The 26,603-nt window shown below is 41.0% G+C and overlaps 1 protein-coding gene across 1 annotated transcript in view; it reads right to left on the bottom strand.

The window, feature by feature from the left end:
- PUS10 (pseudouridine synthase 10) overlaps window positions 1-26,603 on the bottom strand; it is an 80,190-nt gene that overhangs the window by 16,919 nt on the left and 36,668 nt on the right. Inside the window, exons 5-10 of the mRNA XM_074989468.1 lie at window positions 21,366-21,400; window positions 18,768-18,879; window positions 14,527-14,588; window positions 10,041-10,086; window positions 4,999-5,063; window positions 3,804-3,889 (exon numbers count right to left, since the gene is read on the bottom strand). Of these exons, the coding sequence (XP_074845569.1) occupies window positions 3,804-3,889; window positions 4,999-5,063; window positions 10,041-10,086; window positions 14,527-14,588; window positions 18,768-18,879; window positions 21,366-21,400 (406 nt within the window). The remainder of the gene's footprint in view (window positions 1-3,803; window positions 3,890-4,998; window positions 5,064-10,040; window positions 10,087-14,526; window positions 14,589-18,767; window positions 18,880-21,365; window positions 21,401-26,603) is intronic.

The following is a 26,603-nucleotide window of genomic DNA, read 5'->3' as shown; positions in this document are numbered from 1 at the left end:
TTTTGGGGGCTGGGTACAGTCGGTTTTTTTTTTTTCCAAAGGCCATTGAAAGCAATGTAGTAGCTCCACAATTACCACAGTTCTCAAAGTAAGGCTGCAGCAATGAAAATTCTTGCTCTGAGGGTCTTCTTTGCTTGGTCTACATCTAGATGCAAGCCTGGGCATGCTGGTAATAGGGGCAAGTAGTGGGTCCTGCCCCAGATTGTTGGACAGCATCCTGGGTCCAAATGTAGACCTGCTGGAGCTCCTTCACCTTTGACTGGACTTTCTCCATCTTGCAGTGGGGGAGTGGCCTTGTTCTGCTGGGGCGGCGGCCATCTGGTGTGGCTTAGGCATTATGAAAGCTTCACCTTGGGGTCTTGGAGCAGATCCTCCTTGCCCCACAGGTCCAGGAGGGTCTGCACCTTTCACCCAGTCCAGGAGGGACCTGCTTCGGAGCCCTGGGGCTGGCTCTTGGGCCTTTGAGACAAAATTATTGATATGAGGATCTTCTTTGATAGGAGGTCTAAATCCAGATCCAAGCCTGCAAAAGATCCAGTGCTTTTGCATCCCGTTTTGAAAACCCAAAATCTTTTTTCTAACCTTTCCTTAACACTTTACTACCTCTCCCCACAATCAATTATAAAAAGCACATCTCTTGTACAGGCAAGCCAGACCCCACCTGGAAAAAGGGATGTTTGGTTAACATGGCAGGGGAATGAAATGTAGGAAATTAAATTTGGGAAGATGTTGTCAGATGCCCACAGCCACTTGAGGGGCATTTTTTCCCATGCTGCACCAGTGAAAATAGCCTGAATGCTACAGGGCTGAAGGAACTGTAGGATAGGTTCCCACAATACACTGCTGCAACAGGAAATTTAAGCAACTTGTGTGTGGCAGCACTAAGTCGATTTTGTGGGGAGCATGTGAGAAGGTGAGGATGCTCAAAATCAAACTGATAAAACCCGGCATTAATAAATTCCAATTTAGCTCATAGTGTAGACACAGCCAAGAACTAAGCTACCAGAAGAATCCTCCTGTTGACTGAGATACCAGCACCTGGTGAGGTGGATTATCTGCATGGATGGGAGAATTCCTCCTGGCAGAACAGCTACACAGATGCACTACCGTGGTACAGTTTGTACCATTTTAAGTGTAGACAAGCCCCTGTGTTCAAGTCCCTGTGCCTCATTCAGAATGAACTCAGATTAAAACCTGCTTTGAATCAGGGAGCGCAGAGACAGTCTTGCATCCTACCACTCAACACACCTACTCCCGTGTCACTTCCCAAATCACAAAGCACAGGCTTCAATCAGAAAAAGAGAAATTTCAGCACAATTCCATTTTCATGAAAACATTGGGAGGGTTTGGTTTTCTTTCAGCACGGAACAAGCTTGAATTTAGAAACCTAAAAAGCTGCTACTAAACAGAATGGTCTTCCTCCAATCTACGCTACTCATAGCTTCATGGTATCTCATGTTAACACTGCATCTCTCATAGAAGGTAGGGAAAGCTTCAAGCAAGGAGCAATCCTGAACTGGCTGGGAGATGGAACTGGATTATCTGAAAAGGTCTTTTCCATTTGACTTCTATAAGAAATAAGGGTGCGTGTAATGACAAGAATTGATTTAGGAAGACTTGGGGGGTGCAAAATCCCTGTTGTAGTACAGAGACTTTATCCAAGTGAAATCTAGTTTATTAAATATGTAGAGTTCAAAGCAGTTACAGGTACACCACCTTCCTCTCATGCCCATGGTCAGCCTTTGTGATTTTACTATCACATTTTCCTGTTTTTAAAAGTTTCTCCCTTCCCACTTGTTCTGTGAAAAACACAGACAAACAAATGAGGAAACTGACTAATTCCATTTCTGTGGTGACAGTGAAATGACTATGTACAAAAGCACTGTCAAATGCAAAACATAAACAATACGCTAAGAGGGAAAACACATTTCTTTCATTTCTAAAAACTTACGAGTTGCCTGTAACAATGGCTGGCTAAAATTAAGCCAGACAGATGTGATTTTGAATGGGACAGTTTTTTCTTAATACTGCAGTTTTTAATTAGGGTCCAGAAATTCAAAAGTGAAGGTCCTGAAAACACAGCTAACTCATGCACTCCACTCACTGGGTCAGAGTCTGATTTTCATTTACACTGCTGTTAAACAAGGAAACTACTCCTACAGTCAACAAACTGTGCCCTGGTCTGGATTTATACTAGACTAAACAGAACAGAGCCCTGCATCATGTATATGGCTGAGATCAGAGCTGTCCTGTTCATAGGATGATTTGTGGTGGCTATCCCAGGCCCCATAATTTGGAGGAGGGGCCCACAGCAGCCACCTCTACCATCCTTTGGATGGGACAGTCCCCCATATTGATGTTAGCCATGGGGCCCAGGCAGCCCACACTCACCACAGTGACAGAAGCCAAGGGAAGCAGAGCGATGCAGCAGCCTGCTGCACAGCCATCTCCCAGCTGAGTTGCTCTGCTTCACCATGGCGGCAGGAAGTGGAGTGTCCCAGCCCTGGCCCCAGCCAACTTCGCTCTGCTCCCCCAAGTAATGGGAGGTTTCTGTGGTCATAAGTTCATCACAGCTTCAGCTCAAAACAAGCAGCAAGTACTATGGGGCTTAATAGACCCAGTCGTTCCAAGCTTAACGTAAGGACTGGGGTCTTTTACACACCAAGGTCTTCTGTCCATTTGCTGAATTAGGAAGAAGGCCCTGAGACAGTTTAAAACAAAGCTATTTATATAAAATCTTTTTTCCGTATATTGGTCCCTGCAAAACCAGTTTGAGCTAGCATATGCATACCTCTCTAGCGCATCCAGGGCAGGGGGTAACTTCAATGGGCTGATAATGGAGGAAATATCTTAGCATCTCCTTTCTAGTAATGAAGTATATGTAATTCAACAACCATACATAATTACATTTTCAATACAATGCACCCCACATAGTATTAAATGTAATTCAACAGGATTTAAGTGAATACAGTTAAGTTTATTCATAATATTACAGGAAACTGACAGTATCCCTTTTCACACATCTGATTTTTCTCAAAGGCCCACCTTTGCAGCAGCCAGTGAAAACAGATGTATGTGTCTTGCAGCATGCTTTGAAGGCCATAGACTTGGTCTACCTTTGTGCTCATTACAATAAATATTTCACAGCCCAATCACTAAAATTAAACAATTACATATAGACCATATGGAAGAGAGTTGGACAAAAGATTGTTCATTTTTGCATTTTACTATTTTGTTTTATATGCTTTTTCCCTCTTTAAATATTAAATTTGTAATGCCTTTAGTTCTGTGTTTTGATAATGGTTATAATCTAAATCTCAAGCTTCAAGGCTTCAACCTGTCACCTCTGGGTTACTGATCACCTACTAGAACATCTGGATGTCTCACCCAACTGATTCCCTGCCATTGTATGAACTACAAGCACTGGCAGAAATTTGGTCTCTCTGGTTCCCAGAATACGGCACACAACTGTACAGTCTTCTGAGGACTAAAATGCTTTAGTTTAACTAAACTCAACATAGGGGTATCTGAATGACGTTTACGAGCCTAAGATATGAAGGAGAACAGATTAGGTGATCAGGTTGTCTCTTTTGGCATTAAATGCTATGAAACTACGAATGGCAGGTGAAAAGTAAACTCTTACCTCTCTAGAAAGTACACTATGACTTCACTCTTACATATCTGTATTATTTTCCCCTATGGTTAATAACAAGAGTAATAATAAATAGTAGGATTCCATTTAGTTACAGAGCAGGGACTGATCAACATTTTTAAAAGAAAAAACAGCAAGAAAAATATATTACCAGCTACAAAAATTGCACCATTAGTGCACTGAATTTCCAGGGCAGCACAGATACTCTTTGGTGAACTTGGGGGACAAGGAAAACGCCTACATAAAAAGAGAGATTCAAAAGACAAGCAATTTCAAAACATGATGATGAATCATTGCAGCAAAAGTTAATCTATGTAGTTGTTTCCATATACGCAAGGAATGCTACAATATAATACTAAACATTAAGGGATCCCTTGCAAATCATTAAGTAAACAAACATGAACACACAATACATTGCAAAATATATTTTAATTCATTTTGTCAACTGATGTTATAATTTTATTTATAACACTTCAAAGTATACTCGGAAAATCTATTGTGGTGTGTTTTACAGAGATAATGAAAATCTTAATACTGTATGGAACTTGCCTACATCATCTAGTCAGTCTTTACTGGGAGGAGTAAAAAAAGACAAATTATTCGTGTGTAGTTCAAAAAATTGCACATTAGTTAGTTTCTGCTACCATGATGCCACACGATTCTAGTGTGAATCTCAAAATATTTCATTTTTTAAGCTATTAAAGCCCCAGATCCCAGAGCCATGGAATTATTGTGAGCATCTTAGCATCATTCTTAAGACAAGCAATCATCACTTGCAGTTGCAAAGAGAACAGTTGCAGAGAAAAGCTTGAATGTACAAACTCTAAGTCTTGCAAGCTAGAACGCAAATAAATTTATTTTTAAAAAATCTCTCTTGATTTTGGGGGCCTGACTCATGATTTTTGAATATTTGGTGTTGGCAATATTGCAACTATTTTATATGATCAGTTTTAAGCAGCCAAAGCATTTTACTGCTGGTAGAATAGGAGAGCAGCGATGGACTTGTGGCAGTTTGACTATACAGGAATAAGCTAAGGTTCATACCCTCATGGCACAATCTAGCCCAAAATTTGCCAATCAGTATCTGGAGGGAGAAAATTGTTTTCAGCATGTTTTTTCATTTTTTTGTGAAGCATTGTAAGATTATTTCTTAGATAACATCATCCTAATATCATCAAAAGCCATGCAAATGCACCATTTCCTGATGAATACATACACAACTATATAGACCAGTAGATTTTTAACAATTAACAACGCTTGTGTATTGCCCTTTAACACTTTCCTCTTCACCTTAATTCTGTACAGAAGCAGCCCAATACTAAGAAACAGTTTCAACGTATACTTACTTACGGAAATCCTCTTCTTTTATCTTGTCCAAAGCTTTTATAATTGCCATTCTTGTGAAAACAGACTACACAGTGAAATGAAAAATAAAATATCTGAGTCAAGGAAATATGAGAGGCTGAAGAAAGGATGTGGGTAGGGTAATTACATCATTTTGCCTAATGAGGAAAAAAAGAACACAAATACTCTTATTGATATAGTATGCTTTTTTGTATTTGGAGCTTAAGTATCATATTTTCCTGTGCCTGAAAATGTTTCCAAAATCAGCATATGCTGACACCCTACTAGTTGTGATGCTGCTACTTTAACAACATACTCTGGTCAACAAGTCCCTGATTTTGCCAATACTTATGCAAATGAGTAACTCAATTTGCACATGTAAAGTTATTCAGCATTAGTATCTGCAGGATTAAGGTTTAACATTTTTAAAGTGTATAGACAGATCTACACAAGGGGAGAAAAATCAACCAAAGATATGCAACTCCAGCTGCGTGAATAGCATAGCTGATGTCGACTTGTCTTAGGTCAACTTTTCCTGCCATCCCCATAGCGGGAGGTCAACATGTGACACACTCCAGTTGACCTCCCTTATTCTTCACGACTGCCAGGAGTACTGTGGTCAATAGGGACACCCTAAATACTCAATTTAGTGCATCGCTATTACACATGCTAAACTGAACCCCAGAAGATCAACCTCCACTGTGCTGATCTCCCCATAAATATAGACATGCCCCATGTGTGGGCAGACACTGAAAACTCATGATAAAATCAGTGGGACTTGGGGTAGAAGAAAAAGGCTCTCTCTCTCTCTCTCTCCGATTCTAGAAGATATTCTAAAATATGAGTACTTGTATCTCATTCTATGGTTTATATCCAACTTCCCATCATCTGAAATACTGGCGTTTGCGAAATCATTACAAACTATATCCTGCTACCACAGATAGGTTCACAACAAAGCATAATTTTTCCCCAAATTACTTGCATATTTGTTTTTATAAACCTGGGATGGGATTTTCAAAAGTGCCTAAGGGGCTAGGAGCACAAATCTCATTGACTTGGACTTGCGGTCTTAACCCATTTAGATGTTTTTGAAAAATCCCAACCCAGATCCTTCAAAAAGAGCAGAGACACACAATTGCTAGTTCTGTCTCTTCTTAGCTGTAGAAGATGCCAAAATAAACCTCTAACAACTTTCTTCATTCCAGAAGACACAAAAAAAATGTAAAGGAAAAAAGGTCAGGGAACTGGAGGGTTCAGGCAATGATTTTTGAAAGATGGAGCCTAAAATTAGACGTGAAAAGTCATATTTAGGCACCGACATTAATGAGGTCACTTTCAGAACAGCTGAGCACCCACTAGCCCCCATATACATCACTGGGAGCTGCTTACAACAATCCTGTAAACAAGGCTACAAATGTAGGCACCTGTGTCTGGACATCAGAGTTTATTTTTAGGCTTCAGTTTTTGAAAATCTTGGCTCCACTGTACCCCTAATAATATTAACAAATGTTACAGATCATTTATGTACTGGTGACAATGGATAGCAGAAAGCGATGTTATGTATGGAAGACTAAATATAATTGGGTTAACGTATGTCTCAGATTTTCCATGGAGAAAAAGAACTTTTGAGAGAGAAAACAAACCCCTACAAAACAAGTACAGAGTTCTGCTACGGAAAAATATATATAAAACTTGCCACAGAAGCACATGACTAGGACACAAGCCTTCGTTTAATTTTTTTTGAAAACGGAGCTCCACTTGGATCTAATATCACCAAAGTGATATTCCTGGGTCCCTGCTCTGAACACAACAGACATGCACAGCACAAGGCAAGGTAGATGACTTGTTCACCATGCATGTGTGTGTACTGGGAATTTCCACACACATCTGTCAGGGAGGAAAATAATCGAGCAGGCAGGGTGTTAATCTGGGTTCAATTTCCTGCTCTGCTAAAGGCTTCTGGTCTGACACTTTGGATGCATCTACGCTAGGAACTAACTTCGAAGTTAGGCACTACTTTGAAATAGTCAGCAGACAGCCTACACACATTTTCCCTTACTTCCAAGTTAACTTAAGGGAGCCCAGCTTCGAAGTCCTTACTCAATTCCTGGGAATGGAGTAGTGCCCTACTTCAAAGTAGGATGTGTGCAGATGCTCAACTTCCAAGTTATTTTTGTAGTGCAGACACAGCCTTAGTCTCTCTTTGGCCTGGTCCACACTGATGGTTGCATTTGAAATACAGACTGCTACCTGCTGGAATGAAAAGCAGGCTGCAGTCACACTGGTTTGTAGCTACACGTGGCAGAGAAAGGCCCTGGAAGCAGCAGGCAGTGGAGAAAGGTTCCAGAAGCAGGAAGCTCCTGAAACCTTTCCTCAATGCCGCCTCTCTGCCAGAGCTCTTCCCCACTGCAGGTATCTCACTGTGATGGGAGCAGTAGAATGCCACACTGCTAAAAATAGCAATGGAGATATGGGAGGCACTGTAGGAGTCCGTGAACAGCCATGTAGGGTACACAGGCTAAGGTTCTGGTGTGTCTTCACTCACATAAGCAGCACTTCTTTGTACTACTATTTACACCTGCACAGAGGAGTATGCTGTATATGTATGCTACGCCCCACGTAAGTACAGACATAGTCTACGTCTCAGTTCTCTGTGTGAGGATAACAGTTCTCCTTTACCTCACAGAGGTGCGGTGCTGATAAAAGCATTGAAGTTCATGAGAGTGACAAAGAAAATATAAATCTCAGAGTTGTACTTAGACATCTTAATATAGTCTGTAAAACCAGTTAAAGGTGATCAAAGAAAACTGGCAACTTTAATTTGCTTCAGAAATGTATGCTTAATCCCTCTTTCTGCAGGTGCAAATTAGTCATCTGCTTATGTACTTTCAATGTGCTCACCTCCTTGATATTTAGGCCTAGTCAACACAAAAACACCTACCCAAAAATGAAACTTTCCCTCTGTTTCTAGGCTCCTCCCAGGTCATGCTGTCAACTACACTGTGACAGCTAGAACGTATCACTCTGGGATATCGCAACTATTCAGGAAGATTAAAGTGGAATATGCAGCTGGTCTTTAGGGTCTCAGGTAAGTTATGGGTATCATTGGATAAAGGGTTTCTTTGTTATTTCCTATCTGATAGATATACAGGCTCTTAAAAAAGCATTTTGGATGGTATTTATTTTCAGTTCATATATTCTCATTGCACGGTGTTTCTTGCATTGTGTTACACAGGCAACACCATTTTCACCAGAGCTGGCCAGGGATATATTTTTTCTTCTGAATTTTTTTTTTTTTTAAATCAAACCAATTATTCTTCCATTTTGCCCCATAATTTTTCCTTCATTTTTCAATTCCAATAAATTATTTTTTGTTTTAGTTTTTTGGTTGCTGAAAAAAATTAAGTTTTTGGAAAAATGGGAATTGCCCATACAAATTTCCATTTACTTGAAAAGCCTGTTTATATCATAAAAGTCTGAAGAGAATTTTTTTTGCCCACCTCTAAAAATTACTTTCAGGTCACTTGCTCTGACTCAGCTATACCATGCTTGTATACAAATATAAATATACACACACATGCAAACAACACATGCAAGTGACTTGTATAGAGAACTGTTAAAGACTTCTCATGGAATACAGTATCACACAGACTGATGCTGATTCCCATGTCTCCTAAATTATGTTTGGCTATGTTGCATCTTTGGTACTAAAAGGCAAATCCTGCTCCCTGCAGACACAGACCTCTGATAACTCAGAGGAATCTGTGCGCTTTGCTGTATGCCAGGAGGAAGAGAGGATGAGGATATGCAAAACCCAAACAGGATCTGCCTTCCCTGTAACTTCTTGGTGTATCTTTCATGCCACTATATGTATGAGTTTAACAGTCACCTGAGGAAAGGTGGATTCAGCGGTGATACAACTATTGTACACCCCCCAAAAGAGGGTGAGTGCTACTGTAGTCCTGGTGTTCCCATAAGAGACTGGAAATAGCTCTGCTATCAAGCACAAAGCACATTTAACTTGGACTGTATCCTAACGAGAGCATTATACTGTGTACATGAAAGATCTGAATTCATGGTTGGGCTAAAACCCACCATTGTAATACAGACAACTGGAGCATAAGAAGTTGGGACAAGTCTACAATACCAAAGACCACAAAACTATTTACTGTGGCACAAGGAGATGAAATCAACATTTTTCATGAAGAGACTTTTCATCTGAGGATTTCATTAGCCAGGGTAAAGTAATTGTGTACCTCTTTTCTGTGTCAGTCCAGAAAGTATTAAATGCCTTTTTTCAGCATTAAAGAAAAAGTTAGTCCTTGGGAGAATTCCTGAGCTGCCAGACCTGAAGAGAAGATGCTAGGAGGCAGATTTGAGAGCTGTGTAGGAGAGAGTATAAAGAGAACAGAAGTGCTGCCATCCAGTCTTCTCCTAACCCACAAGGATCCTGAAACAGACCTTTGCTAGAGAAAGAAAAATCTGAAGAATTATTTGCCTTACTGTACTGTGAACTATACAAATTCTCAGAGACTGCAATCATGGTAAGATCTCTCTTTGTTTCCTTCATCAGTTGAACTAAAAGAAAACAGCTCTGTATAGGTTTTGTTTCATTTGCAATGGAGGCCAGAAGAAAATGCTCTAGGACCAATTTTTTTTCCTTCCCCTTTTGTTAAGGCTAGATTCTCTCTCTTCTTTTAAGCCTGACTTTAATGTCACTGAAGGGGAGTAAGTAATGGTCCTGTCACACCGATATTTTTTAGGGTATCCACACTAAATTCCTGCTAGTATTGCGAATGTTTTTGAAGTGATAGCCCTCTTGCTGAGGGTCTGATTCTTGGACATCCTAAACAGAAGTGAAGATGAGTTGAGAGAAGAAAAGGTGACACGTGAAACAACCAGAGAACCCTTCAGAGAGAGTGGAAAAGAAAAACAGGCACGAAAGTAATGACTGAATTTCAAGAAACCTTCCTTTATTGTAACCATTGACATGAAAATTTTGACCCCAGAAGAATGATGCTGAGGACAGATATGGGATTCTTACCTGTTTGTTCTTTGTTGGCTTGAAACAGTCTGGACATACTGTGGCTCTAAATAGAAACAGAAAATGTATATCAATCTACTTAAATGAAAGATTCTTATCAAAATGAAAATACCCAGGTATCAGATCTAATTTTTGAGCAGGCATGTCCCCACATTCTATCCCTCTGACCCTTCAAGTCTGAGATGGAGTTAAGATTTTTCATTCTTGAATTGATGGCAGAAGGTTCAAGTCTATTTGACCTACACAGACTAAACGCTGATTACCCACAGCGCACGTACACCATTGGTAGTAGATGTGCAACCCCTTCCCATTTTGACTGCTAACACCACCTCCTGGATTTGAGTTGGAATGAAGACATGGGGGGAGGAAGGGAGATCAGTTTCCTTTGTGCTTTCAATAAAGAATGACTGACAGCATTTTGCATCATTGCACAATGCATGGACCATAGGTCTTCACTGGTCCTTTTCCTGTTCCTAACCCATGCTTTGTGGCTTAAATGCAACCCCTTGACTCACAGTGTCCCAATCTATCTTTAAATGCTATTATTGAACAGGAAAAAATTTAGTCTAATGTATGAAAAGTGATATCAGACCACTCAGAACTCTGAGTTTTTTTTCTAACATTCAAAAGAAAACTAGCTCCTCTAAGACTGCTTCAGGATAAAACAAAACAGTGTAATAGCACACCCCGTGTTACTTCCTACACAGGCTATTTGTGGGGGACAATAGAGCACACTGTTTAAATTCTAGAAGAAGGAAGTAATTCGTTCTTACTTTAATCTAGTTTCCAAGCACAGGTTAACAAAAACAAGTTGAATGTTCCACTTCAAACCACAGAGCACTACACAAAACAGAGCACTCACACACCACCTACAGGTGTTTGCACAGGAACAGGATGAGAGGGAACAGAGGAGACAGTAGTGGCTGTTTCTGGAACCCTTATCAAAATGGGCTGCATCTACAATAGTACGTGCTTTTGGAAAATCCAGCCCTTTTTTGAAAGAACATGCGGAGCATCTGCACACAAAATGTGCTTTCCATCCCAAATCGAAATAATGCAGCTCTTCTTCCAGAAGCCCTTTCCCACTCCTCGATCAGGAAGAGAGCCTCCTTTTGAAAGCATCTTTTTTTTGGGGGGGGGGGGGGGGGGGAGGGGGTGGTGGAAAAAAGCATGTGTAGATGCTCCACAGACCCTTCTTTTGAAAGAGCAGCCCTCATGGTGCCACATTTTTCAATACGTTGGCTGTTCTTTTGAAAGATTGGGCTGTGTGGACACTACCAAAAGAGCAGATAAATCTTTTGATCTGCTTTTTTGTGTGTGGATGCACTCTTTCAAAAGAAAATTTTTGGAAGAGATCTTCAACAATCTTTTGAAAGAAGTTCTTCTGGTAGTGTAGATGTAGCCAGAGTGTTACCACTCAGACTGCTCATATCCCACACCCTCCCCCAAACCATATTTTACCATGTTCTCTATTATTGAAACTGACACAAAGAGCCTGTTTAGAGGAATCAGCTGGCATTTGGCCAAAGGCCACTACAAGCTCAAAAAAGAAGCTACTTCCTTACCACACCAAGAAGTCAAAATCACTTTTAAAGCCCTGATAATTAAGGTATCAAGTTTTATCTCAGTCATATTAGAAATAATCTAAGATATACTTGCACACGTACCCAGCCTTCCCCAGACACAGCCCTCTGTCCGAGAACACTTGCACATCTGGAGAACTGCCACTTGAGAAAATTCTCTGGGTTACTGGCCACAGTACATAATATAATGTATTACCTACAAGTCTTACCATAGCTCTCCAATCTGGCTGCAACAACAAAGCAAATGGAGGGGTCTCTTTCCTTAATTAATGCCCCAGTGGTGCTGGATGATATATGGGAATAGAGATCCCAGGATTTCTTTACTGCTTTCTCCTCCCCTGCCACCACCGTGACCTGTCCAGCTACATTGTACTGCTAGCGTGCTAACTTGTTGTTTACAAACATTTTCAGAAGGTTGGCCAACACAAAGAAGAAGTAAGATGGGAGGGAGAACAGAGAATGTGGAAGGAAACAAGACAGACTGGGCCTGGAGAGGGAGTGAATGAGGACAGAGATGAGAGAAGTGGAACTCACTATAGCATTGCTGGCAGCTGGACTCCTACTTGCAACACAGTCAGAGTTGTGGGCTTCCTCTTCAAGCCACAGAAAGAGGACTGGGGAGGGAAATAATTGAACTTTTATTCTTCCCTGTTCCCCCAGCATCATCTTCTAACGTGAAGTCTTCTCAGCCAGAGAAGGTGATCTTGTAAAGTAAGAGATTTGGAAGAGGTGTGGCTGGTGGGCAGCAAGGATGTGACAAATTAGGCATGTGAAAGAGATAACAGCCAGCAGGGGCAGCAACAGACAGGAGCAAGTCAGAAACGCCAGAGACGTGATCTAGTTTCTGACCTTGAAGGTATATAGCAGCTGCCAACTGATGGCATCCTGGTCAGAAAAGTTGTCTGGGAAAGCTGCTCCCATGCGCTGATTTAACACCTGCTTGAGCACATGCAGCAAAGCTGCCCGAAGCTCTAGCCTTTGGGGAGAGCAAGCAGGAAGACCATTTCCTTAAAATTTGCTCCTCTAGCCATTGAGGTATGGGACTAGATAGCAGTTGGAGTTCCAGAAACACTATTTCTTTGCTACTGGGAACAGGATTTCTATGAAAGCCACTCTGAAGAGCTAAGCCAAACATAATTATGCAGACTGCCTATTTTTTCCCCTCAAAAAGTTGTCTTTAAGTGAAATGAACTCATGTCAGCTCCTTCCCTCCATACCCAAATCCCCAAATCAAGCAGAAACCTCAGCATTATATAAAGAGAAGGGGTTTTTATGCATGCTTGCAGATCATCAAAACTACTTCATAAACTATGTAAACTCATTGTTTATTTTAATATGAACAGTGCAAATGGGCCTAAATCAACTACCGGTCCTCACTCCGTGACAGACACCACCCCTCCCCGCCACCCATTCTTTAAGGAAAAGGAGTTATGAATATAAATACTCATAACTCACGAATACTTTGGACAAAATGTAGCTTTTGGCCTATTGCTTCAATCTTTTAACCTGCTGAATCTGTAAATCCTTTTTATCCATGTACCATTTTTGTAGTTGATGCTGTAAGTGTTCACTCTCTCTGGGGCATCAGGCACTGGCCTCTGTTGGAAGACAGGATACTGGGCAAGATGGATCTTTTTGGTCTGACCCAGTGGTGGCTGTTCTTAGGTCTACATGCGTTCCAAATGTCTGCCCTGTGAAGAGCTCAATGGGAAGTGTGGCTAACTTATTGTGAGAGCATGGCTTTTGAGGGGATAGCAGTAGTTAGCCAACAAAGGGCCTTTAATGAGGGACCAATCCACATCTGAAGAATTGTGGTCTACTTTCAAACCAGTGAATAGGCAATGGCTGATTGCCTAAAAAGGACAGGTACTGGTGATTTCACCCATGTGACAATCTCCATCTTGAGGTATACTGTTACACAAAGAAAACAATGGGAATTCCCTCCACAAAAGAACGGTATAAAGAGGGCCCTGGGGTTCCTCCATTTTTTTGTCTTCAGCGTGCCTTGGAAATTGTGTGACTCACCCTAAGAAAAACAGAGAACTTTACAGGAGACCCAGGTGAGGACAAGATCATTTCTGACAGGAAGATGGCACCTGATAAAGGCATCTGTTTAGGGTAAGAACTCCCAAATAACTGAATACGGTAGTAACAAATTTAATTTGGTAACTCACTTTGATCTGCTCATTCTTATTTATGATCACTTAAATGCAACTGTTTTCCTTTTTAAAAATACCCTCTTGTTTACAAATCAAGCCCAGTGTAAATTGTTATTACCTGGGGAGGACTATACATTGCTAAAGAGGACCTGCCTAATGAGTCCTCCCTGTGCAAATCTTTTGCACAGAGTAAGGTACATTTATTTGGGGTTTTGATCCCTTCTTGGGGTTGATTCCCTGGGTGCTGTGTCCTAGAACTGCATCAACCCAGAGCTGTGGTTAAACAGTGCTTGCATTGCTCTGGGGAAGGGGGTAACGCCCCCTCTGTCCCTTGGCTGGGGGAGAACAGAGGGTCTGACAGAGTATGACATGGTGATGGGGAGCCTCAGAGAGCAAGCAGGTTGATGTCCGTGGCATTATCAGCACACTGGGAAACATCCCAAGAAGTCTTCTGTTGCCATACCCACTGTAATGGGCCAAATCAAAATTAAGATCCGCATACTCCCTGACCTCAAGTTTGACAATCCAGATCCAAACATACCCAAAGTCCAGGCTGTTTGGATTTGGTATGCAGATTCAGCCCCTTAGAAATACCATAAATTTAAGCTGGGAAGAGAAAACTGGATTTAGATTTAGGTTCAACTCTAGATCACAAAATACAGGAGACACTGCATTTGCCACGGACAAATGAACAATCTTGCACAATATTAAGATAAAGATCTTGTTGTTCGTATTGCAACTTACAGGAAATGGCAATCCTCATCAGTTTCCGGGTGAGCAAAAACCACACTCACTTCGAACAAGCTCTAAGACACAAAAGAACAGTAACAGTTTTCTTTTGCCAGCAATTTATTAACCACATGTACAACAAATGTTTTAAGGATCCTTACTGTCATATTACAGAAAAAGAGTAAAGAAGGAGACGAGGAAGATGGAACTCAAGTCACACAATAGGTATTTGCCTATTATATATGAGGGAACTTGAGCAGAGAGAGAACTACAGGCTTTGAAGGATCAGATCTTTATTGGTAAATGTCAGTAAACATGGATTTCATTGTACACATACCAATCAATGGAAAACTAATTTCTTTTGATAACAGAAATTTACAAAAAAGGTAAAGAAAAATGCTGCTTGAGAACATATTAGAGTTTCAGGATATTAATAAATTAGCATATTTTGACACATGGTGTTGACAATTGCCGTGGGAGCTGGCAACTCCAGACTGCTACCAGTCAGTCATAAATCCATTTGGAGTTGGAAAGTTCACCACAGAGTTTGTGTTCACACAAATTTGCAGGGCCATCAATCATTATAAACTTTACACTTTTCAGTTTGTCATTAAATTGTCTCATCCTCCTGTCCTCCATTAAATTGGCTGATTTTCCCCATAAGCCCCCACAAATGTGAAAATTTAAATTGATAAATGTTTAAAGTACTGATATTTGCTGTCAAAATTTTATTTTAAAAAGTCAAAAGCTGTCAAGTCTACCTATTATGGTCACTCTGCCCAGCAAATCATTAGAGAAAAGCCAGACCAGTCAATCTGTAAGTTCATTACAGGATGACCGGATGCCTTTAAGGACATAAAAAGACAGTGTGATTGAGGGGACTGACAACCAGGAATTGCAGAGCAGTGTTTCTTGAATTATGTTCCACGGAACAGTGGTATTCTATGAACAACTCACAGATGTGCCATGAGGGTCTGATGTTTTTTTGGTACCACACACTGAAGGTATATATTTTCTGTTATTAAGAAAACCAAATGCAATGTTACTTCTTCATTACTATGATATCTGATTAAATTACTTCATTTTGTTTTTTTACTGTATATGTTGCTGTTTGGTTTTTTTAGTTGTGTGTGTTTTTTTGGGGATAATTTTTTTAAGGAAATTTTTATTGGTGTTCCACATAAAAATATTATTGGTTGCTGTTCTGTGATCTCAAAAAGTTTAAGGAACACTGGTCTAGAGTAATCCCAATGCTGCCCACAGTTCTCTTGACTTCACAAATCATTCTCGCATTACCTCACTTATTCAGACCCCAACCCACCTCACAGGCCTACTGAGACAATTAGTGAATGTTTAAAAGATTTTAAGTTATGAAACATTAGGCTACATCTTCACTAGAGTTATGTCAACACAAGTTACTCTGATAGATCATAAATGGCAATAGTAACATCACTTGTGCATGTTCACACAACTCTGTGTCAGCAGCATGCATACACATTTGGCTCTCTAGCATCAACAAAGAGAGCAGGTTGCCATGGGTAGCTCTCCTACCATGCAGTTCCCCTCTTTCTGCCTCTATAAGCTGTGGGAATGGGAAATGGATCACAGTGCATTATGGGTGCAGGTTCACCATCCCATGACACATTTTTTCTGTCCCATCATTCCATGGGTTTCTGACTGTCATGCTGTCTTTCAAAAGCCCTTCTAAACATATGCTCACCATCTTTGCCTGAAATTAGGGGTCCAGCACTGCTCTCTAGTCTTGTGACAGTATTGTGAACACAGTGCAGCCGATCATGCAATATTTTATGAGCTGCAGGAGCCTGCAGTACTTTCCTAGCTGTGTGCCAAACAAACAATTATAGATTACATTTTGGCATTCATGGAGTAATTGCACAAAGTGAACTGTTGCTATTTGGCTCGAGAAACAAGCATCAAGTGCTGCGATCACATCATCTAGGTATGGAAAGACAGTGGCAGCAAAACTTCTGGATGTGCAATGTCACCTTCCCAGAACTGTGTGCAGAGATCACCACTGCCCTGCAGCAAAAGGACACCAAAACAAGAGCTGTGCTCCCAGTGGAGAAGTGCATGACCATTTGTGTGTGGAAGCTGGCAATTTCAGACTGCTACCAGTCAATCATGAATCCATTTGGAGTTGGAAAGTCCACCACAGAGTTTGTGTTCATGCAAGTTTGCAAGGCCATTAATCATATCCTGGTAAGGCAGACTGCAACTCTTGAAAAGGTGTGTAAAACAGTGGATGGTGGTGTGGCAATGGGATTCCCCAACTGTGGTTGGAGACAGATGGGATACATATCCACTTTTTGTTCCCAACCACCTTGCAATGGAGCACATCAATAGAAAGAGGTACTTTGTTATGATATTGCAGGCATTTGTGGATCACCAGGGTCATTTCACTGATATGAACATGAGGTGGGCAAAGAAGGTTCACAATGTACAAATCTCCAGGAATACCGGCTTATAAAGAAAGCTGCAGGCAGTCATTTTCTTTCCAGACCAGAAGATTCAAGTGGTTTTTTTTTGTTTTTTTTTTGGGGAGGGGGGGTGGAATGCTGAAATATCCACTCCCCTAGCTCATGAAGCCTTACACAAATAACCTGCACAGCAGCAAGGAGTGCTTCAACAACAAGCCAAGCAGGTGCAAAATGACCATTGAATGTGCACTTCACAGACTGAAGGATGGCTGGTGCTACCTTTATGGTTGGTTAAGCCTCAGTGACGAAAATATTCCCATGGTTGTAGAAACTTCTTGCACACCGCATATTTGTTAAGCTAAGGACAAATTTCTCTGGGGTGAACAACGGAAGCAGATTGCCTGGTGACTGTTTCTGAGCAACCAGAATCCAGGAGTATGAGAGAGGCACAACTGTTTACCTGACACTTGGAACAGCCATTTAGATAATTGCTTCCTCAGCGTGATTTGTAGTCTATGAATGGGCCACGTGCCAATATTAAATAAGAAATAAATATATGGAGATACGCATCTCATAGAACTTGAAGGGACCTTGGGAGGTCATTGAGTTCAGTCCCCTGTCCTCCTGGCACGACCAAGCACCATCTTTTTTTGGGCCCCAGATCCCTAAATGGTCCCCCTCAATGATTGAGCTCACAACCCTGGGTTTAAGCAGGCCAATGCTCAAACCACTGAGCTATCCCTCCCCCCAGTTGTTGCTAACTCTGTGGCAACCTCCAATTATGGGAGATAAGTAAAGATTAATTTTCTAAGAGTATATTTTTATTAAACAGCAATAACTAATATATAGAAAATGATTCCCTGCAAGGGACATAACGCTGAGAGGAGCACTCAAGTCTGGCTCTCATAGCTGGAAGTCCAACCATCTTTTGGGAACTATCTAAAGGGATGAAAAATCTTCCTGAAGGTATAAGAGTTCTGCTGGCTGGAGGAGCCCTGGAACTGCACAGCTTCCTCTCCCCACAGAGCCAGCAAATGCATCAACTCCCATGTACTCCACACAGGAGTCTGTTTAGTTCATGGAGCTGCCATAGTCAGCTGGAAAATGAGCTCTCCACATTGAGCAAACAAGTGGAATTTCGGAAACTTCCCATCCATTAGAGAAGATGGGACTGATGCCTGCATATCTGGCTATAAGACAATGGGGTTCAAACCACTGACCTGAGCAGTCAGGATGAGAATCGTAGGGAACCTCCTTGAGGCCATTTATGGCAACGTATGCAGTAGCAATGTCTACAGTGACACTGCATTGATCTAACTTTGCTGTAAAATCTCTGCACCTTGTCAAGTGACTTATTTTGTTGGCACAGCTGGGGAGTTACATTTGCCTGAGGAGCACTGATGTGTGTACAACTCCACTGTTGTTGGCAAAATCTGCCTTGATGACAGAACTATGTAGTGTAGACAAGGCCTTACGTAATTTATTTTTATGGTATCCTTATGACTAGAAGGACAGTGTCTGTGGACTCTAGAAGGTCTCTGACTATCTTCAAAGTGTAAAGCACTTTACAAGAAAGACAACTAAGGAAACACTCCATTATTCTTTAACTGTACTTGTTAATTTGCATAAAAACTGCTCACCTTGTCTCCTCTAGGATTAACTTGAGATACCTAACTTGAGATAAAAGAGCACACTTTTTCTTTTTTTTTTTTTTTTTTTTAAAAGTAGACCGAAAAAGTGACAGACCTGTCTTATTAGAATCCATCAATGTCCACGTATACAAATTCAGGAAAATAAACTTTACTACTCATACAATACCTTTCCATCAACAGGAACACCCAGCTCCTCCAAAAGCAGGGGATGAATAATCCATTTGTATGTGTCTTTCAACTGAATAATGTCCTCTTTTGCCAGCGATAGCCCTTGTTTTCTGAATCATAAAAAACAAAAACCTGCACAAGTTAGTCAAACCACCATATATCTGACATTTTATGCTAAAAAGTAAGTGATCAGTCACTACCTTGGGTATTAACAAGAGAAAATTATCAAGTGTACAGAACATGGTGTGAAGGACATGGGCCTGCTCTTTAATAATTTATGAATACTAGATATTTGTCTGATTGTTGTAAGGGATGTTTACTATGTCTATATTGGGTTAAATCAAGAGGGCCTTTAGGAAACAAAAAGAGAGGCAAAAGAATGACTGGAACAAAGACTTCTCCAGGGAAACACTTGAGAATGGCTAAGATATTGCCTGAGCTATTATCTGGGAAGTCACATATCAGCTCCAGCCAAATTACGTATCTTTTTTAGCCTGGATTCCAACTGCCAGTGCTTGTGTTATCAATATATCAAAAGGACTACTCAACAAGTAAGAGAACTCTCTGCCCAAAGATCAGTGTGTGTTGCAGATCTGTTTGGGGCAACCCACTCTCTCCCACTGACCCAGAGGAACTAGCCATTCCTAGATTCCCTTCACAGTGGGTAGGGTGTGAGGACTGAGGTAAAAAATGTTTGTAGATGTGAGCTTCTGTGTTTTAATATTCTTTTTCTCATGATTTATTCCTGCTGTTAAAATTAAATAATACTTTGGTTTAAGAAGGTCATCTGGTCCCCTGGCCACAAACTCCTAATGGGTAGAACTGAAGACTCCAAACTTCACCAAACCTGCTGTGGTGAGCATTCAATCTATGAGGTAATATAGCCCAGGGACTAGTCTAAGAGCAAGACAATCACCCACCCAAACAATTAAGTATAGACTAACCAAAGATGCCAAAAATACTAAGGGAAAACAGTGCACACCTTTTTAGCCCAGCAATCCAGAAGCTTATATGGTGAGAAACCCTTGCCATGCAAATAGCACATGTTATTAAAAATAAATACAGCACTGCCACTCTTGACCCTAGCATCAATGACTCAGTCACTGGCTAAATAGGTTTATATTTATTGTTACTTTTGTTGGCAGTCTAAGGGCCTGTCTACATGGAGATAACTATTCTTGATCAATTCCATGTGTGAGTGCTCTTCTCCTGGAATACGAATGTATATTCTAAATTAATTTTAGCCCACTGGGGACAGGGAAGGCACTCTTATTCCAGAATAAGAACATCCACATGTGGAGTTAATCAAGAGTAGCTATTCTGGAAAAAACTTCCCCTGTAGTCAAGCCCTAAGCAACAGTAGTGAGGCTGCAAAGGAAAGCTTAAACTGCCTGTGATATACTCCTTTTAAAGTGAATTTAGTGCTCATGAAAAAGTACTGGCATGATTTTCTTGGAGGTGAAATTATTTATTCACAGAACAGGGAGAGTACAGACAACTGTGCATGCTTCCCCTCAGTGTCGCCAAGCTCCTTCTGCTCTTCTTTAGAAAGAACAGTTCTAAGAGCTATAGGATAATTTTAGTCTCAGGCAATTCAATTCTCAGCTTCTTAAATCAACTTTAGTGGTGGCTTCTGTCTACTGGGAACCAAACAAACAACTGATTCTTCCATTATCACCATGTCACGGTATCCAATACCTCCCTCACTCTCTCCTTCCATCTTCCCCTGCCCAGTGTGGAGCAGCTTAGTTTCTGTAGACTAGCTTGCCACCAATCTATTATATCATTTACCCATTCTCCGTGGAACTGATTCTTTGCCGTTAGCTAATGGTAACAGTTTTGGGCACTACTGATGTGGGCTGACTCCAAAGCAGTGACCAAGCGAAAGACTCGTGATTGTATTATGAACATACCCTTGCTGTACTCTTTGACTGAGAACTTCCAATTCCAGTGGTGTCATTTTGGCATCATTCATGAGCACCACATTAAATTTCAAAACACAACATGGACTGGATGGCCCACAGCCAAAACTCAGCAGAGTTTCCTAGAGTTGCTGCAGTCACAATGAACTCACTGAACCAGAAACAGCCAATGTGTGTGCGCCAAAGCTGAAACAACCTTTTGCAAGTGCTTGGCATCCAGCTAACTAATAACCTTCACATCAAACTTATAATGGAAACTACTTGCTTGCTCTATTGCTCAAGTATCTGGGTGCTGAAAGATACTTGCCAACAAAAGGCTGAAAGCAGCTGAATATCCTTGTTTACAAAATAAGATAATTTACTCCCTGGCTTTGTGTTCATTTTGAGTTCCTGTAAATAGGTGGGGAAGAGGAAGAATCATAGAGGCTAACTCCAGAAAGATTGCTGCTGTTTGTAGGGAAACTCATTTTTAAAGCACCTGTCAAGCGAATCACTGTTTTCATACACATGATAAATACAATATAATCAATTGGTCACAAATTTCTCTGCATGAATGGCCCAATATACCAGAGTAAGAAGTTCCTCGTTGCTTCTACTCTGAAGAAAGTTGTAGAAGTCATCTTCATTCACTAAATCCAGTATTCTCTAGTAGAAATACTATAAAACTTACTCACCCCATTTCCTCTTTTACCACCAGCCAGGCAGCATGCTGTAGCCGTCAGCCACAAACAGGAAGAAGAGAAAAAAAAAAAACAAGTGAAATCAAGCCCCAACAACTTTCAAACATCAAATGATCAGATGAGCTGTTATTATAAACCATTTTGTTATACAGGAAAAACTAATGTTTGCAAAGCCAAGGATTTCCAGATATTGTTAGAAGTATAATCTACACTTTCATTTGCTTTGGCACTGAAAGAATAAGAAACGGATCAACCCTCACTGCCACAGGTTTACTACCTGATTTTTAAAGAGATTATCAGTTTTTTAGCGTTCCCTCTTCGCATACAACCAGTGTAGCAGCAAATATAGAACACGTGTGTGCCAAAGCTGAAACAATCTTTAAGTGCTCAGCATCCAGCTAACTAAAGTATTCCCTCTTTGCATAAGTAGTCTGTTATCTAAGTATGAGCTCTCCCCGCACTTACTGTCCCAAAACTATAACCGATAAAGAGCTCTTATTTTTATTGGTTGTAAAGGACAAGGCACTCAGATGCTAATGCAATTATATTTTTTTTAGTTGGATCAATTTTCACTGTGGCTACTGGAAATCTGAGGAGGTGGGAAAGTTAAATAAAATGATGCTTTGAGCTTTTATCTCATTTTTAAAATAAAGTATGTCTAAAAGCCACACATACTTCTCAAACCTTACACTCAAAATATATTTCTTTTAAAAAAAGAGCCCTATCTTCAGTAACAATAAAGCAAGTGATTATGGCAGACAAGAAGGCATTTTTAAAACAACCGAGTCGTATGCAAAGCACATAATATTCCAGGACAAGCGGACAATGGGAAACTAATGGATGAAAACAAAATCCAGGTGGATCACAATGGACTGGTATTAAAAAAAGAAACACTAGAAAAAGAACATTTTCTTTCCTAGACTGATCTGTCTGTTATTTCACCAGTGCCTTGATATTCCTCTCCATTTGTTCTTTGTCCATACCATTTAAAAAAAAAAATTATGACCCTCCCTAAGATAATCTCCTTCCACCATCACTTAAATCTTTCCTGAATACTGACCTCTTACCCAATATCTGCAATAACCGTCAATACCATTTTTATCCTTACCATACTTCAGTTTAGCAAGATATTGTGCCCCTAACATGTGCAACTTAAGCCTATTCCTGATATCCCAAAGCCTATTCCTGATATCCCAAATATTTTGCCCCCCTCCATCATTGTGTTGCATCTGGAGGTTCATTGTGTCCTTTTTAAAGAACCTAGCACACTTTGGTGTCCTGTATAATTCAGGGCAAGAGGCTGGCCCTCTCTGAGTTCATGTAGTTTTGTCCAAATCAAACATCTTCATTTACTACAGAGTAGTAAAAACTGCTGGATTACATCGACTTTTTTCACACACACCCCCAATAGTGTGCCATCACATTCTAATGCAAGGATAGCTGGGCAACAAAAAGTGCAGAAAGACCTCAAATGTTAAACCCTAACTTAATAAAACTAGTGAACCGATTAGGATGCTTTAACTCTGCCTAGGAAGGAAACACCTTTAACCTGATTGGTTAAAGTAGGTTTGAGAGTGTAGGATTTGCATATGGTTAAAGGCTATGGTACATTGTCTCAGAAAGGGAAACCTGGATTTATCTGATGATAAAGATGACTGGTGTAAATGCTGTCTACAAAGATACTTTAGAAGAACTGGGAAAGAGGAACTGAAGAGACAACAGGAGTCCTGACTCTAATGAATTATTGCTCATCTCAGTGGAAAATTCAGATGTCCTAAAGACACAAACATCTGAATGACTATTCCACTGCCCTCAGTCTGAGGAAAAGTGAATTTGATTTCTAGGTCTGACCACGCTGGCTCAAAGACAGCATTTCTCGAACTGGGCCCATGGGTCCCAAGGCTCATCTCCTCCCCCTGCCCTCTCAGTGCACCCCACAGCCTGCAGCCTAGGACTAAACAGGTGTGCCTGCCGTGATTCCATAAAGCACCGAGACATGGCTAGCAGGTGCCTGCAGCCTCATGGAACATGGGTGGCTAGGGAGGCTCCGTACTCTACCTCTGTCGGTTGAAAACTATGATCAGTGGAAGAACTGGGGCTGGAGCCTGTTGACTTGAGAGCTTTAGAGGCCCATCAACAGGTGGTCACAAAGACCTGGTGGCTGCTTCTTAGGCACCGTGTAAGTGCCACCAACACTTTGATACCTTCACCCCCATCCTACACTCCAGAACCCTCAGCCCCAGCTGGAGCCCTCACCTCCTACAACAAGATCCTCATCCCTAGGCCAATCACCCTCCCCAGGCCCAGTAAACATTAGTGAGACTGAGGAAGAGTGATCAACAGAGGGAGGGGGGATGGAGTGAGTAGGGGGTGAGCCTTCAGAGAAGGGACAGGGCTTGGTAAAGGGGTGAGACAGGGAGGGGGGGGGGTCCCCAGAAATTAAAGTCAAAATGGGGATTCTTAGGTTATTAAAGTCTGAGAACTGCTGCTCTTGGAGAAAGCATTAAGATGCAGTTCCCCATTTCAAATATTTGCAGAGAAACAGAACACAAATTTTGTAGAGCTCAGTGAATGGAGGAGGGTGGGAGGGGGTGAAAATATAAGCAAATTATTTAGCTTTTCAAAGCTACAGACCAGGGAAGACTCAAAAGCAATCATTACAGAATAGCAATAGTTCCCAGAAGCTTATATCGCTTTAAGCATAAGGTCGGATACATCGCTGAGGTTTTGTCACTTCTGAAATCTAGGCTACATTTATTGCTTGCACCCACTTTAAATCTTGTTATTGCTAGTGTAGTATCTAGCTAAATGTAAACAATAAGAAACTTATCAAAAATCAGACAGATCTACAATTGTTCTCTCTCTCTCTCTCTCTCTCTCTCTCTCTCTCTCTCACACACACACACACCTTTTAGAAGATCAAATCATCTTCCCATCTAGGTGTAAAAATGCTTAGTATGTGGTTTACATCACAAGACATCAAACTGTGCCTCCTTTTATCAAGCCCCACAAACCTTTTGCGAAGTCTGCTGCTTCTTAGGTGCTGTGGCAGGTGGGTGGGGTGAAAACAGAATAGGGTTGGGCAGTGGAGCAAGTAATGCTGGTTAGAAGCCGCAGGTGCCTTTGCTAGTAAAGCAGGAGTTCACCAACTACTGCATAGTATGCAGAATATAAATGTTTTACTCATCACCCTCAGAGCTGCACCTTGAGTGTTCAGGCATGAACATCATGGGAAGATCTAAGTAGGACCTCTCCTTTGTCAACTCACCCTCACCTCTTCTATTGCTCCATACAGATCTGTGGATCCTAGGTTCTGCTGCTCTGTACATACCTATTTACGGAAAAGTGGCAGTAACAGCTCTCCAAAATGAAAGAGTGGCACAACATCTGCATGCTGCTGACACTCTCCATCCCAGGCTACTTCCCCCATCAGCCTCAAATTTTGCCATTCCCTAAACCAGTCACTTCTTAAAGCAGCTGATCCAAAACCACCAACTTGTATTTTCCAGCTAAGAAGAAATTTCATCCTTCTACTGTGAGCTGGACAACTATGTAACAGTCCAAGGTAGAAGCAACATGGCCTCCTGGTCAATGGCATCAAAGAGCAGCAAAAAGATAAAAGAATCAGCCAGGGCGCTTGAACACTTCTTTAAGAGATAACCAACAAGTAAGGAAATCAGTGGACAGCCTATAAAATACATGTGCCTTCAATCTTATCAAGAGGGATAAATCAAGTGAAGGATTTCAAAGCTGAACAAAGTTGCTTATGCCACAATTGTCTCAAACATCTGTAAAGCAAACAGACCTCTCTTACAGGCATGTGCCCGTAGAACTCTGTTTCCTTTTTGTTGGCTGACAGGGCTTTCTGTTGGATAAACTGAAAACTGTTACTAGATTGCAACAACTGTTTAACAAAATATACTTTTAATTTTGCCTCTGCTCCTATTCACAGTGAACTGCACTGTCTACATGACAGGTACAACACAACCCTAGTATGCATGTGAGTGAAGTCCATCAGCTCAATAATGATGTTTTCATGCTCTCTCTTTTTGCAGTTTTTGAAGTCCAAAGAACAACATGCACGCTTTTGAGTACATTGTTAGCTGCCAGAGAAAAGTGTCATACTACTTCAATGGCTAACAAGATGCACATCCATGACTTTTTCTGCCCAATCAACTATTTCTGTTCTCTCCAAAGGCTCGTAAAGCTCCAAGTGTTGTGAGCTGCCATGCTGGTCTATTTAACACAGCCTTATAAAGAGCATGCAGTTTTATTCCACTGAAGCATAGGCTGTTCTTGATACTGTCCTATTATCGCCTTCTGGAGTAGCCTTGATTCCAATTTCCTTGTGCCTATTCTCCATAGAACTTTTTTTCTGGGGAGTTAATGTGCAGGCCTCCTAATGATGTGTCCAACCCAGAATAGTTGGGTTTTATTAGCATGGCCTTGATGTCCATGGCATTTGATATTTGGAGAACTTCCAGATTTGTAATTTTGTCCTGTCAACAGATCCTCATCACAGTATGCAGACGCTGCGCACAGCAGGCTGCTCACTATTTGACACGATATTTGTATGGAGTCGCAGTCTCACAGCCATACAGAAGATATACAAGCACAAAAACATAAAAGTTTTATTTTTGCAGAGAGGGCTCTGTTATTGTCATCATTAATGACTTGATCCAAAAATCCAGTAAAATCAACTGTAATCTTTAGCTTTTGGATTACATCTACAGTCACAAGGAGATACAAGAGTTTCCAAAAACTATCTTAAAAAGACTGAGTTCCACTGACTAGGTTTCTATCAGGAAGCCAGTCTTTGGAAAATGGTATCGATCTCAGAGAGTCTACAGTACATGTGCATCCCAATACTAAGTTTGCAGGTAATCACAGTAAAAAGATGTATAAATATTTCTGTTCTCTTCAAAGACTTGAAAAGCTCCAACTGTTGTGTGCTTCCACGCTGGTGTATTTAACACAGCCTTATCAAGAACAGCCAGTTTATTACTCCAAAGCATAGGCTGTTCTCGATACTGTCTTAGCAGCACTTTCTGGAGCAGCCTTGATTCCAATTTATATAAATGCTACCAACAATGACTTCATACTATATCTGATGGTCATTTTTAACAACTCATACTTTTTTTTTTCTTCATGGGGAAGAGAAGAAAGTGTATTTTGGACAAAGCTGTTCAAGTCAATAGCAGCCACTGAATAGCACCACAAATTCTGGAAGCC

Source organism: Carettochelys insculpta, chromosome 3 (genome assembly GCF_033958435.1).
Source record: "Carettochelys insculpta isolate YL-2023 chromosome 3, ASM3395843v1, whole genome shotgun sequence".
NCBI classification, from domain to species: Eukaryota; Metazoa; Chordata; order Testudines; family Carettochelyidae; genus Carettochelys; species Carettochelys insculpta.
The sequence above is the reverse complement of the archived record's forward strand: the minus strand, read 5'-3'. Positions and strand labels throughout refer to the sequence as shown.